The sequence below is a fragment of the Vanacampus margaritifer genome, chromosome 2 (genome assembly GCF_051991255.1).
Source record: "Vanacampus margaritifer isolate UIUO_Vmar chromosome 2, RoL_Vmar_1.0, whole genome shotgun sequence".
NCBI classification, from domain to species: domain Eukaryota; kingdom Metazoa; phylum Chordata; class Actinopteri; order Syngnathiformes; family Syngnathidae; genus Vanacampus; species Vanacampus margaritifer.
In genome coordinates, this window is record NC_135433.1 from 38977003 (window position 1) to 38992598 (window position 15596).

Below are 15596 nucleotides of genomic sequence, written 5' to 3' on the forward strand. Positions count from 1 at the left end.
GGGAGGAAAAACGGAGCACCCTTGTGCAATTTCACTTTGTTGTCAATCTATTGTCTGTTGGAATATATCGATTTAGCTTTTTTAAATGTGCTTTAAAAAAAAAAAAACGATGTTTCTCGTTTTGTTGTTGTTGGGTGAGAGTGTTACGTAGCATATAAGGTTTCAGGATGTTGCTGCAGCTGCTGCTTTCTATTCCTGCCCTGGGCTCACAAAAGGCATCGAACGCAACAGTTTTAGCACGAAGCACCTTTTGTGACAATGCACACTTTCGAGCGTTTATTTGAATATACCTCATCAAACTAAACATTTCGAAAAACAAGTAACACACGCGATCTGGGGAGTACACTTAACAAAAACTAAATATGTGGATAAAAGTTTAAATAAACACTGGAATAGGTGACAATGTCTGTGGTGGAAGCTAGCCCCTAGCGGCCGCTTACCTGCACATAAAGTTCCCAGCAGAAGTGAACAAGTCAGCCACGAGAAAGACATGTTCCGTCTTTAAAATGCACCACCACGCAGGTCCGCCGTTTTGGTTCCGTCCCGCACATCCACCCCTCAGCCCCGGCGGAGTCAAACCGACCGCAGGGCCCCCTCCGAGCTAAAGCCTTCCGCGGCTCGTAAGCGCCGCCGCCGCCGCCACACCACCGACCACCACCACCAACGAGAAGAAAAGACGGAGGGGGCTGCTTATAGTCGGGCCGCCGGCTGGCTCGTTTAGTCCCGCATGGCATCAGAAAAAAAGAAGGCGGAAGGAAAAACGAGCGTTAATCGTTCTTAATGGTGGTGAACAAACGTGGAGAACGGGGCGGTTGGCGGCACTGCGTCGCGAGGTCGCCCGGGGTTTACGTGCATGTTAGTCTGATGTGTGTCCAAAATGGCTTCGAAATGGGGAGCGGGGGCTGCGAGCTGGGAAAACCCGGATGTGTAAACACAAAGGGGGAATTCAGGCAGCCACAGTCGAAGTGACCTCAACGCCACTCCGCTAAATGTGCCTAAAAATGTCGTCGTTTCACATCTAAATAACCGACTTTTTTATTTTTTTTTCCCCAAAGGGCGACTGTATATTCCGACGATGATCCAGGAGGAATATGCGTGTGGAAATCCCCCGAGGATTAACGTTTTTTTTTAAAGCACTCAATTCTCTATCGTTGTCCTCGGATTACTGGGGCTAAAATTGCGTAATTTCCGTTGCTTTTCTTGAAAAAAAAAGAAGAGATGAGAATACACATTTAAATCATAAATGGGGTTATGAACGTTTTGCAGAACTGCATATTGGTTAGTATCAATTTAGTAAAAATAATACATCACTTTCTCAACATTTACTGTAACGACTTTTGCCATTTATATGATATCGTGAAATGATCATTATCAATATTACAATTGAATACAATTGTTTAAACATGTATGTGTTTTGTACCCAGACTTTATAGACACTCTGTAGAGTCCAAAATTCCACACTGTTTAACAATATAATAGCAAGAAAACATTTGTGCAATTTCACTTTGTTCTCAATCTCATTGTAATAAGAAAATATTAATATTGTAATAAGAAAATAGTCATTCATGTTCATTTATAGGCTAATGTTGTTATTTATAATTAATTTAATTAAATGGACTAATAAAAAACCTGTGTCCTTTCACCAATGGCTGGCCATGCTTCACACCAAATCTATGGCCCTGGGGCAACATCCGGCCCACGCACAGTCTTTGACAGGCTCAGTGGCTCTCACAACAACCATGAAGTCTAACTAAATGCAGTAATTTTTTTAGTTGTGCTTTTGTCTTATGTGCATGCATGTGGAAGATAGTACAAGCAAGATAGTGAGCAAGAGCTATAATAGTGTCTGCAGTTTTGCCAATTAACGGGAATCACTTGAAGAAAAAAAAAGGTAATTGTGGTGGGATTTTTTTCTGATTTGTTTTTTATTCAGTTTTCCGGGTTTTTTTTTAAATCATAAAAAACAAAAGTATGAAAAACTTGGTGCGGGGAGTATAAGTCCGAAAAAAAGAAAATGCAATAAAAAAAAGGAAGCATTCCCCCCCCCAAAAAAAACATGGGGGGGTATGAAACAAAATAAAATTATTTGAAAAAAGACACTTAAAAAATGTCAAAGATTTTTTTTTTCTCTCACGTGAATGCAATCCGCTTCTGTAATTGCCCACCCCTGCTCCATTCAGTTAAAAAGGTTTTCACAATGGTGAGTTTGATCCCAAGAATTTCATGATCATAATTGATAAACTATGATTGGTGAACTGAACCTACCTTTACAATTTCATTACAATTGGAAAAACAAAATTGAATTCAGATCCATGTCTTTCCCTTTGGAGGATCTACTATTATTATCATAACCTATATCAGTGATGACGAATGAGGGTTTAGAAAAGGACCCGATTTGTAGACCAATAATCAATAGCATTAGTACAACAGTATTAGGAAAGTCATTGTAGAATCCTGGGTCACGCACGCACACACAGGAGTAGCTCATGCAGCAAATGAGCCAGGAATCAGGTTATCCGTAGGTAATCACCCTTTAAACCAGTGCATGTAACTCAAGACAAAAACGTCTTCCTTATCGAGCCGGCTCGTAACTAAATGAGATGACGAGAACTCATTAAAGGTTCAGAGTGTGATCAAGCAGGGGAAATTAGAGCTGCTGCGGGAATGATGGAGCGTTACACAAAAAACAACTAAGAGGGCGGGAAATTGACCTCCACGCTAACATGCTATCGCTCATGTAGCTGGACGTGAATTGGTCCGATCAATAGGACAGTCGAGCCAGGAAGAAGATCCAATGCAAGAACTGTATCAAAGTAAAGGCACCCTCTATACAACTATATTTTTTTGAGGAAAAACAAAAGAATTATAGTAATCTCTCGCCATTAGGCGGTTATACATTCCAATAAGTGAAATTTGTGAAATATTCCCCAGGTATGTTTTTATTGCATTCATAGAATTAATTTAATTAATTTAATTTAATTTAATTAATTTAATTACACGAATGATACAAATGCATTTAAACACATAATTTATTGAGAGAATCATCAATGATTGTACGAATAGCCTACAGTCAGTTTAACAATGTACCTATCCTTCTATGTTTTGTAATCAATTCTTTTTTTTCCAAATTAACAAACTTTTGATTTCACAAATTACACATTATGTCGCTTTTGTACATGTAATGACATTTAACCCTGAAGAACCCACGGGGTCAAATTTGGCCCCTATAACTTCTGCTACTCAAATAACAAAGACCTTTTTTTTTTCAGCAGTGATTTTGTCCCTGTGTTCTTGTTTCCATTGGCCAAAGTGTGTTTGTACATTCAAAATCCAGTTCTAAAATGCAACAAATAAAACTAAAAAAATATATTGGTCAATGTAGCTGTGTATTTGATTGATTATTTTCTTAAATTCTAAATAGTTTACTGACAGTTTTTGTTATTCAGATTTTTCGAAATGATACCCCTAAATCCCAAAAGGGTCAAATTTTGCCCTAATCCTAAATTAGGGAATAAAGGGTTCAAATTGAAAAAAACATATATTTTGGTGTTCAGTGAAGTTATAGCAGTCATTTAATGTATAATTCATAATTTTCCAAAGAAGAAAAGGGTTCTTGGGTTCTCCAGGGTTAATTTGTACTAACTGTAGTTTTCTTGCAACTAAAACCTATAGAGTATGTTGCAATCTGGCGAATTTGCACTCCTCCACGAGTGACAAGACCTAAAAAGGGATGTTTAAAGCATATATAAATATATATATTTTTTAAACTAAATACTGAGTAGATTTAAGCACACAGTAGCTGATAAAAAAAAGAAAGATTTGCACATGTAGAATATAAAGCCATTTCAAGTAGTTCAATCATTTTACCCCTACTGACATGATTCTAAATAAATTAAATAATTAATCATTTATTTTGCCAATACATACTTTAATACAGAGGTTGTTTTTTTCCCCCTTATTTTGATTATTGTACGACTCCACAGGGAGTGAAAACAGCACATTTTAAACATATTATATTGTGTACTATTGAAATTATAGATCAAATGTGCCTTTCTTTATATATAAAAATAAGGAAATAAAGTGATCAAATCAATACCCTTCATATTATATTTGCAAAGGCACAACGTGTGCTATACATCCCTCATACAGAGCATGCAGGTTTACCTATGTTGCACTGAGCGTTCATCAACGATACCAGCCGGTAGCAGAGCTCCTTGGGGGAGGTAAAGCTCCCTCCCGCACAGCAAGTGTAACATTTCCGCAGTCCTTTGTTTTATGGAGGCCACGCCACATATACGGCTCCACAGCAGTGGCTTTATGCTACCGTTCCAGTTTTCTTTTCTTCATTATCATGTTTGACGAGTGAACATTAGGCTATATGTATGTATATGTGACTACTCTGCAGCTTTGCGATAGATCCATTAGTGTACAGAGCAGGCATGCAGACGGTAAAGAAAAACGCGTTACATCAGGTGTGCCAAGAGAAATGATCCATTTGCCCTTCTTTTTTTTTTACTGCATAATATTCAGTTAATTTATTTATTACAGTAAAATTAGATGATCTTGTCATTCTGTCGGTGCATATACTTTTTGTGACATTTTGCCTTGAGAGTTCTTTTAAAATATGTGCCTGCATGCTCGGTAAAGGTTGGGAATCACTGCATTAATTAGTTTGTGAGGAATGATAATGTGACATATTTGCTTTTATATGTAACTTTTGAATTATGCTGGACAAAAGGGAAGCAGCAAATGCGACCTTAGCCTTTACTGCTTTCCAGTCAGGCATCCGTCAAGAATTTAGGGTCGGGACCCTAACATCCAGTTTAAGCTGCTTGGTAAAATACAGGTAAAGTGGGGTGCACACATACTAGCACATACGGGCTGGTTTTGTGAACCCCCCCCCCCTCTTCCTTTTTTATTTTTTCGATGGATGTCTCTCAAATATTATTGCGAGTGATTACTTGTGGTGTTGGTTGTGTCAAAGGTGAGTCTCAACCTTCAAGTTTCAAGCAAATCCTTAAGTAATTTGCACTCGCATCATAGCTACTTGTCAATTGCCTGATGAGGGATTGCACAATTTCAGAGTCAGAACATACACAAGCGCATCGATGTGTGGTGTAGGCTCATGTTTGTCTGATGTACTTCCAGGGTGGCAAGAGAAAAAAAAAACTCTAACTCCGTGTGCTTGCTGCTGGGACAGCCATGTTTGCACAACTTGGCAAAATGACGCTGAAGTTGTCTTCATCGTGGTGCCATATTCAATTCCACCATAAAAGACCGCAATTGCACATTTCGCCTGTAGATGTCAATGATTTCCACTCTTTTTATTGGGAAAGATGCTGGCTTTCTCATTGTCTCCACTAGGGGGTCACCACATCCAGTCCTTGAAGGCTGCTAAAATCGTCTTGATCGTTCAATTGTTTCCCGAAAAAAATGAAAAATAGACCTGGGCCATGACTTGCATTTTCAATGCCAAAAGTCTTTTTCTACTTGGGGCATTGTGAGTCAGTGGGGAGAATTCTTCTAAATTCTACCAACACTCCAACCACAGGAAATTATCCTCCTCAGCCTCACTGGTAAGGTCCATTCAGCTGGTCTGGAAAGGAGGGTCCAATGGTAATTCAAAACTCAGGTTTCGGAAGGGTCGTGTGGTTTTTGTCCTGGCCGTGGAAGGGTGGACCAGTGCTCCACCGTCAGCAGGGTCCTCTGTGGTGTCTGACGTGGTGGTGAAGTCCGGAAGGTTAGAAAACCAGTGTCCTTACCCATATAAAATTGTGGAGAACAGTGCCATCTACAGGTGAGAGAGCGCAATTCCGGTCTTTTAAGGGAGCCTGACAGTGGAGACAAATTCAGCGTCGGGACCTCACGGTGTGCTGTACAATAATTCTCTGCCCTTCTTCCACTTTGATAGTGTATCAAGGGGTTCAAACAGACAACAATAGTCCACTATGGACGCTTTTATTCAAAACCCCCGGCAACAACAACTCTTCAGGTTCGTTCGTCAAAACTCGGGATAATCAGCATTAAACGTCCTAAACAAGTCCTTCAGAATAAAAGCATTCAAGTGTTACAACCGTTGCACCTTAATGTGAAAAACAAAAAACATCTCCCCTTCCCCCCAAACACATGGAATATCGTCAACTTTGTAAAGGTCTGCTGTTGATTATTACCATGTGATTTTTTAAATCATTTGTCACAAATTTGATTTAAGGAGGTGTCATTGAGAAAAAAACATCCCCGAGGGTGTATGTTTGGTAATTTCCTGTGGGCGTGCTTGTGTGCATGTGCTTATGCCAGTGTTGTTGGGTGGGGCAGGCAGGATTGGACAAATAAAGGTGAGTTTGTTACTCATGTCCAGTGAGGAAGTGATTCATGTGTTATGATTTTATTTGCCACGTATCTTATGATAAAAGATACCAAGCATATTTGTACACATTGTATTCAACCTGGAGGAATAAAATTGTTGCGTCATTCTCTGTGATGGTGTAATGTTTTAATCAGGAGATTAAAGTCATATTTGTGCACTGGAATTTATCATTACGCCAAACCTTTGTTGGTAACGGTCAACTTGCAACAGTGCTGACTGAAGAAAATGGGTAAGTGTTGAGGATTTAAGGGAGGAGCTGGGAGTGGCAGGGTGAGGTGTCAGACTCTGGTCATGAATTCATCCTTCATTCCTTTCCGGCATGTTGGGACTTATTCCCGGCCTCCCATCCCACTGCACTTCTTGTCTGGAAAACAATTTTCTTTTGCTTGGATGTCTTTAAGTTGGACCAAACAGCTACACAGTGTCACGTTCTTTCACACCAAACTCATTCAAGCATGTCTTGCTTTAATCACTTGAACACACTTGAAATGGGACTGAAAAGAGGCTTTATCAAAAATTTCCTACAAAGATGTGAACATAGAATTGTCTGAACACATTAGATGTGTCCAATATTTTCATTTCGATATTTTTGTGCAATGGAATGACTCTGTCATAATATTTCTTGCACATTCTCTGATCCCAGATGTTCATAAGTGGGAGTGAAAGTAAAGCTGAGATTTATCACACTTACCTGGGATTCTGCTGAGGAGCACCTCAGGAATTCCAGCATTCCACGTTAACCTCAGAACACCATGAGTTTACCTTTAGGACGTGTGTGTGCAGATCTGTCTTACTACACATGCATAAACTACATGTGCTGAATGTGATTCATGCAGCCAGTCACCTTTACCGAACAGACTGACAAAGCACCTGCGGGACGGTAACGCAAGTCATCATTTTCAAGTGAACATTCATTTTACTGGGACATGTAGCTACTGGTTGATTGAAGTAGCACCAATGGCTTGGCAATAAGAACTGAGTAGGCCTAAAAACAATACAGTGGTGCCTTGAGAAACCAGTGACCGGACTTATCTAACTGTCATTGGGCTGAGAAACACACAACCACATAGCTCAGTGTTTCAGTCTGCTAGCCTAATGCTAATACCTTTCTTATAGAGATCTGGAGGTTGATGTGACGCATCTCAAAATGGGCGCTAGCGCCGCCATTCTCGCAGGATAAAAAACACGTCCGTTAATTTTAGTAAACGGCAAACGCCACACTTTTACAATGATAGACAACTGTTGTGGACCAGGTGCCATAATGAGAATGTGCAAAAGAAGGATCGAGCATTCTCCAAACTAATAAAAGAGCAGCATAGCTTCATAGCAGTGTTAGAAGACTATCTTTGTCTTCTGCGTGTTCGTTGTTGTTCGGGTTGAGAATGTTGATTTTCTGAACACAGACTGGAGATTGGTGAACAGGTCCTTCGAAGGATTTATTTTACAGAATATTCTGGACACAAGCAAGTTTACAGACAAATGGCTGCAGTTCCTCTCGCTAGTGTGTAGTTACAGTGGACTCACAGCATTCTTATACTATCTTGAAAAACCCTCAGAAAACAGCCCCCAGCCCTGAGTTCAATACACATGACGACAGCCGGAAGTAGATAAGACTTTTTACACTTTTACAGCATATCATCCAATACACATTGAGTTCAACCCCAGACACTGGCCCATTGATGTGGAAACAGACGAGGTCCTTTAGACATGCGATAGCACTTACAAAGACACATCCATAGATAAAAGTTCTACTGAGTAAATAAGTAAATTAAAACAGTTATGACTAAATCTAGGCTGAAGAATCTCAACAGCAGCCATAAAAAGGAAATGGGATCCTCCTCATTGTGGTAGATATCACTTTTGCAGCAATCACTTCATATCAGATGAGTCAATTACTGAATCAGTTAGTCGCGTAGATGTAGCACGATTGCGTAGTTATTAAATGAAGGCGGAAGACGTGATCGGGCACTTTGTCTACAGTGGCTGAACTAGCACGCTAATCGGCGTGAAGCTAGCTTCTTATCACATGCAAAATCTGGGAGAAATAATCTGTTTTGTTCGTTTGTTAAGCTAACGTTGAATAGATATCACACAGTTGAATTTAATAATTGATCAACAGCAGAAAGAATACTTTTTACGGCATCAATAACGGCGGTGCCGGTCGAATAAGCAGTTGCTAATCGGCATGAAGCGAGTTTACTACTACACGCAAAATCTGTTTCGTTCATTTGTACCGTTTAATAGATATTAGTATGTATACACAGTTGAGTTTAATAACTGACCAACAACAGAAAGAAGACTTTTTTTCAGCATAATTAACGGCGCCGGGTGAATCAACAGATGCTAAATTGCTAATATAGCTAATTAACACTGCAAGCCTTGAGTGAAACTGCTCATTTAGATGGCATTTTGACCACACATAAAGGGGAAATAAATCCAGATTGTACAAACTTGTAAAGCCTTTGTACAATCACATTTGCAAGCGCTTACCAGTGTAAGTGAGGGGGGAATTCGATGTACCAGCCATCGCCGAGTTGGGGAAAAAAAGCACTCCTGGAGCTTCATAGGCAATGGTATTATAATCCAACCTGTCGGCCTTGCGCCTTTTCATCAAAGTGAGCGTGAAATCTCTTGGACGGAAAATTGACGGATAAATGCTATTTTTATCCCTACTAGGAATTGGAGTCCATTCACGCGGCACTGCTACTTTCCTGCCAGAGAACAGTCATGTGATGTCCGGATCTCTATAAAAGGTGATTGGATAATATCTCAATACATGATAGGATTCAAGGACATTATATTTTAAAGTGGCACAACTCAATTCACTTTGATTGAGTGGTATTTCAATTCGGATCGATGACAAGATATGATGCAATGAGTTTCTTGTTGAAAGCAAATGCCCCCTAACACTGAACAAATTGTGATAAAACTAGGGATGGGTAAGCACCAACACCAGGTATCATTTTATCAGGTAACATTTCTAAAAATAAACGGGATTCAGCTTTGGGATTTGATTGAGTGGGCAGTGAGATTTGCCAAGAACAAACCTTAACACCCAAAAAATAAGAGTGCATTACGGGATACAGGAGTGTTTTGTGACAAGGAGTGTCACAAGTTGAAGTTAATTTGTGGGAATGCAACCATGTGCGACAGCGGTTGACTTTGTAAAGTGAAGTCACCGGACTGCTGTAAGGAGGTCGAGGGAGACCTTGATTGGCACTTAGATGGTAGAAAACCTTGTTTTTTGAACTCTTGACTCTTTTATTGCCTGGAATGCTTTTCACTGTTTTCCTCAGTGGGGCAAGGATCAATGGATCGCGCCTTCATTTCTGAGCGTGTTCTTTGTGTTCAGTATGTCTGTACTTTGTAATTCACAGCAAGCAGGCAACCAAAACGAATATGGAGATGTTACTTATAAATGTAATGGGATCAATACGGACAATGAGTGTAGTTACAGAATTAATTGACCTTTCTCATTGTGTTTGGACCCAAGCAAAACCGGTTATTTCGCTGAAAGAAAACACCTTCTAACTGAGCATGCATGTGAGGAGACAAGTTGAAAAAAAAAAAACACCTTTAAAAGGGACAAGTTAACCAATTAGGACCATATGCATTAATTCACAATCTATATTAATATTTCATTATCCTAAGACAATTTCAGGAAGTGCCATCATAGTGTTTGGAGGAATTTGGTGTGATAGAACTTGGGATGAACATTCCAGCATTACCCAGCTTCTAACAAAAAAAGCCTCTAAGAAAAAAAAAAAAAAAACTTAATGTCAAATGTGAGTGAGCAATGTGTACAAGAACAAATTGTGTTGATGGAAACACTGTAAGTGTATTGCACATAAAGTTCAATAAAAGTTTTAAATAACTATATGAAAATTCACAATCCTTAGAGATTAAATGCAAATGTATTGAATTAAAAAGTTAAATACAACTGAACTGTACTGAGGCGAAGATTCTTTTGTGTACCACTAGAGGGAGTTAAGGCAAGGATGGTGGATTTACATGTATCGCCATCAATTTAGAGTGTGGGCGTGCGTTTGTGTGTCTTCATGCGTGTTTGTGAATTTCAATGAGCTCTTCCTCATACCAGCTATAAAAGTTCTCTCTAGCTGCAGGGCAGTCTGGTCTGCTTTTGTGTTGGTGTCAGCTTTAGGTTACGGACTATTCAGATGCACTGGCGTGTGCATGTGTGCGCGTATCGGTTCCTGCTATATCTTCTATTTCAAGACCTCTGAGCTCATACCATAACATTTGTTCAAATTTTTCCTTACATCGTTCCTTCTGGAAGAAATGATCAAAACTGACCAGATGATGTATACGTTGGACAGGAGGAAACACAGATTAGTAGTTCTTATTGAACTGTAATCAAAACAGGCATTAATTAACCTTAATGCTTGAGTGCCACTGTCTTTGGATCACGAGTCCTTGCTCAAAATAAATCGATCCTCTGAAGACAAATACACAGTGGGCAATGATGAAAGGGGAAGTCAACCATAAACATTTCTTGACAATAATATGTTAAATGTGACCTCAGTAGTCTCAACATGACATTCTGACTGATTAATATTGCATTTGTGGAATATGCGTTATGCAACAAAATCCAGCCGTTTTTATCCCAATCAGGGGGCGGCCATTTTACCACTTGACGTCGACTGAAGATGACATCACAGTTGCTCAGTGCTCATTTAACGACCAATCACAGCTCACCTGTTTTTTTAAGCTGAGCTGTGATTGTTTTTTACCTGAGCAACTGTGATGTCATTTTCACTCAAGTTGCAAAATGGCTGCCTTCTGATATTGATAATAACTGCTGGATTTGACTGCGTAGCTCATATTCCACTAACATAATATTAACCAGAATATAGTATTTAGACTAGTGGGGTTGCATAGAACATATTCTTGTCAATAATTATTTTGGGGGGGGTTGACTTCCCCTTTAATGATTTATTAAACTGTTTTATTTTTAAATGAAGTTATTTTATTTTGTCTGTGGAAAACCAGAACAGAGCTCCCAAATGCTTATGAGTGAGGGTGTTAGAAAAAATCGATTCGGCAATATATCGCGATATTACAGCGCGCCATTCTCGAATCGATTCAATATGCGGCCAAATTGATTTTTAAACATCAATTTCTTATGGGAATATTCAACAAAACGTCTTATTTAGGGTTAGGATTCACAGATTAAGCATGGGAGAATGTTATATTAATGGAACATTAAGCCTTAATATTTGATTTCAGTGCTGTTCAAACATGAAACAGACTGCAACCTGAATTTTCAGATAAATAAATTTTCCTAAAAATCTTACAGTGTACATGTACACGTTTACTGATTAGTATGTTCCAAATTTGAGTTTAAAAAAAATCTCAATAATAAATTTATAGATTCGTATCGGAATTAATCGGTATCAAATCGAATCGTGACCTATGAATCGTGATACGAATCGAATCGCCAGGTACTAGGCAATTCACACCCCTACTTATGAGTGTTGTTCAACGTAATGTAACACAGTGATGAACATGCCCCTGTCCCAGCTTTTCTAGAATCTGTTGCAGAATATTAGCAAAACATAAAATAACATTGAGCAACTTTGAAAATTAAATCTTTGCTTGAATGCGTATTCAATTGAATTTCAATTAAAAATGATTTGCAAAGCACTGTACGATATTCTGTTTTTATTTACATTTGACATAACTTCATTGGAATTGCGGTTTGGATACGTCTGTCTTTCTTTCAAGTTACATAACCAGCTGTGTTCAGTGAACGGGCACTTCCTCGTAGCAGTTGTTAAAGATCATAGGCTCAGTTAAAACGGACTGTGCAAGTCTACCGCATTTATGAGTAACCCAAGGCTATGTATTTGTACTGTGCCATAAAGACACACATACACTTTACACGTCTATGTTTATTATGCCACTCCCTCCGCTCTGCTCAATTGTTCCTTCCACTGCTCATATGAGGCTGTAGATTTAAGGACAAACACTAGGTCGGGCTTCAGGCTAGTCTATGTGACACTGACACTATATACTGTTTGTGGGCCAAGAAGTAGTTGGAGAGTGACAATGACAGAGACAAAATATCTGCCATTTAGGAATTACAGCCCTCAGGAACTCATATGTAAAGGGACAAAGTGACATACTTGTAAATATAACCATTTGTTTTTAACTCATTCACTGCCATTGACGACTATAGACGTCAAAAATTCATGTGAACTATTGCTATTAGTTTAACTTTTTTTCCCATTTCATGTATTTTTTTTTATGAAAACCTAGATTTTTTATTACACATTTATAACAGATATAAAATTAGCATGTGATATATTACGATTAAATGTCCCTTATTTTTTATATATTTTTTTAAATTAGGCCCGTCAGGCGATTGCATTTTTTAATTGTAATTAATCACATGACTTCACTTGTTAATTAACGATTAATCACAAATTTTATATCTGTTCTAAATGTACAATATTTTTTCCTAGGTTTTCATACTCGTTAGCAAAAGTGGATTTTTTTTTTAACTAATAGAAATAGTTCAAATGAATTTTTGACGTCTATAGTCGTCAATGGCAGTGAATGAGTTAACACTTTGATGAAAATCGTTCACAGTATGTTTCAAGGGCAAAAGATCCCATAATGATTGATGAGTGGTATGCCAACAATCACTTACAGTTCAGTTCACGATTGATATGCTAAGGGTACAAAATGAAAACCACGTAACTGCTTATTTTGTGTGTAAACAAGAAATAAGAGAAGCAAATACAAAATGAAGGAGCTTCCTTAGACCACACCCAGACGATCACGTTAGACGCCTGACTTTAGCTTTTGATGTCAGTCACTAGACCCCGCCCCTTAAAAGCACTTATACAGCAACCCTAGAGATGTTGTGACTATCGGCCTGTCCCAATGTACAGTGATCGATGGCAATCCATTCATTATTTCAATCGGGAAAATTGATTTGTTATACGAATAAAGTAAATGACAAACTTATTCCCACAACAAAAGTCAATCTAGCACTGTGTTTTATTGTGAAATTTGCTCCCAAAATCCAGACTGTCACTTGCACCTCAGCCATGCATGATCTTTATTTTAATTTCCCTAATCCTGTGAGGGAAATTGGATTGAGGGCAGAGAAAGAGTAAAAAAAAACAAAAAACAAAACAAAAAAAAAACAGTTAGGTAGGTAGGCGTGTATAAGAGAGGAAGGCGAGGTGTTTACTGGCAAATGTGTGCGAGCACTTTGAAGGTCAGAGGGAGTTACAGTATTTCTCCCTCGTCCACTTTGAACACTGTTCTTTCAACACGATAAGGCTGATTACTGTTTCTGACCTCTGGTGCGCTTCCCATGCTACACTTAACTGGAACTCGAACAGCGCAACGCTAAGCAACTTGAAAGCATGTTGGACCAGGCCATGCAAAATGTGATTGAAAGTGGCCTTTAAAGACGACATTAAAACAATTAAATAGACCAGAAAGTTTTCAAAGACGATTCCTAAAGCCAATCCTCAAGTTTCAAGGCTGTAATAATTAGATGGATAGGAACAACATTCTTCCCACTTTGCCCTTTCTCCCGTCTTCCACCATTATTTTTGCCTTTTGTACAGTATGTGGGCGGCTTGGTTCTCTCTCTCTCTTTCTGTCTGCCCTCTTTCTCTCCGTGCACACAAAGCCCGCGTTGTCTGCTGACACGTTGTGTTGTGAGGAACAAGCGGTGGGTCTCATGAAATGCCGGCCACACCGTCATATAGTCAGGGAAGTCGCCTTTGCGTGTCCGTTTTGGGTCTTCGTCTCTCGCTTGAATCTAATGAGTCAACATGCACATAAACACATGGTGACATAGACGCAGCGGTGTTTTCGGATTGTGAGACAATTTACGACTTTCGAGATTGGAGCCGGCCTTTAAAAAACGGTGATACTGATTTGTTGGAATTTAGATGTTTCTGGGGTTGGTGAAGGACTCTGGTTGGTGGCCCGGTGGGTGGTGGGTGGTGTCTGGTCTGTGCTGGATTTCACTTTCCTTTCCTTTCTTTGGTCCTTCCTCGGGTCTCCTGACGGCCTCACGACTCTGGCTGGAAATGTTGGGTTTAGGTGAACGGTATGGGATTTTTTAATAGGTTTTAGGTGAACTAATGAATACACACACACTCACACGCACGCACACACGCACATATACTGTACATACTCAACCACATATTAAAAAAAAAAGAAAAAAAAGAGAGCAATGATGATGACATGTCAAATCGGTAAAATTACCGAATGAACAATACTGAGCTCTCCAGAAAAAAAAGAAAGAAAAACAAAAAACAAACAAACAAACAAAACAAAAAACGGTGATACGAGCGCTGTAGGATGAACTCAACTCACTTCAAAACAAAGTAATGTGGCAGTGAACAATTCTTTCAAAAAGAGACTTCGATCATTTTATTGCCACGAGACGTTCACTCCCAAATTAAACTTAAAGCAAAGAAAATGACACAATGCGTATTAAACATGACAAAAAAGGCTAAATGCCATACATTGGCCCCAGGTGACCAAGTCTCATAAAAATAGATTTTAAATACAGTAGAGAGAGGTAAACTGTGATTGATTGATCCCTAAATAAAAAGCACCTTTTATAGTGGTCTTTTATTGTGGGCATACCTAAGCACTAATTGGTGTCTTATCAGCATCTTGACATGGCCCGTGTGAGTTGGGATAAACGATCTGAGCAATGGAGAAATTCTCACTATCACAGATTTAGGCTGGTTAGTAAACAATATTTGAGAGAAATGGCGATAATGTGTATGTTGAAAAAGTTTTAGATCTTTGAGTTCATCTCATAAAAAAAAATGGGCGCAAAAACAAAAGTGTTGCGTTTATATTTTCGTTGAGCACGCTGTAGCTAGCATTTGGGCTAGCTAGCTTTATAACAGCATCAAACAAGGTGTGCTTTTTTCTTCTCATTAACTCATTCACTGCCATTGACGGCTCTAGACGTCAAAAATTCATTTGAACTATTTCTATTAGTTTAACATTGCCCCCCCCCCCACACACACACACTTTTGTTAACGAGAGTATGAAAACCTAGAGAAAAAAATATTGGACATTTAGAACAGATATAAAATTTGTAATTAATCGTGAGTTAACTATTGAAGTCATGCGATTAATTACAATTTAAAAAATTAATTCCCTTACGCCCCTAATTTTGAATACTCTTTTCTTTAAAAGAAAAAAAGATGATTAAAAA

The 15596-nt window shown here is 38.8% G+C and overlaps 1 protein-coding gene across 1 annotated transcript in view; it reads right to left on the reverse strand.

The window, feature by feature from the left end:
- Positions 1-1000, reverse strand: part of LOC144043809 (activin receptor type-2B-like) — a 30340-nt gene extending 29340 nt beyond the window's left edge. The window contains exon 1 of the mRNA XM_077557797.1: positions 441-1000. Coding sequence (XP_077413923.1) covers positions 441-492 — 52 coding nt within the window. The 5' untranslated portion in view covers positions 493-1000. The remainder of the gene's footprint in view (positions 1-440) is intronic.
- Positions 1001-15596: the final 14596 nt, after the last annotated feature.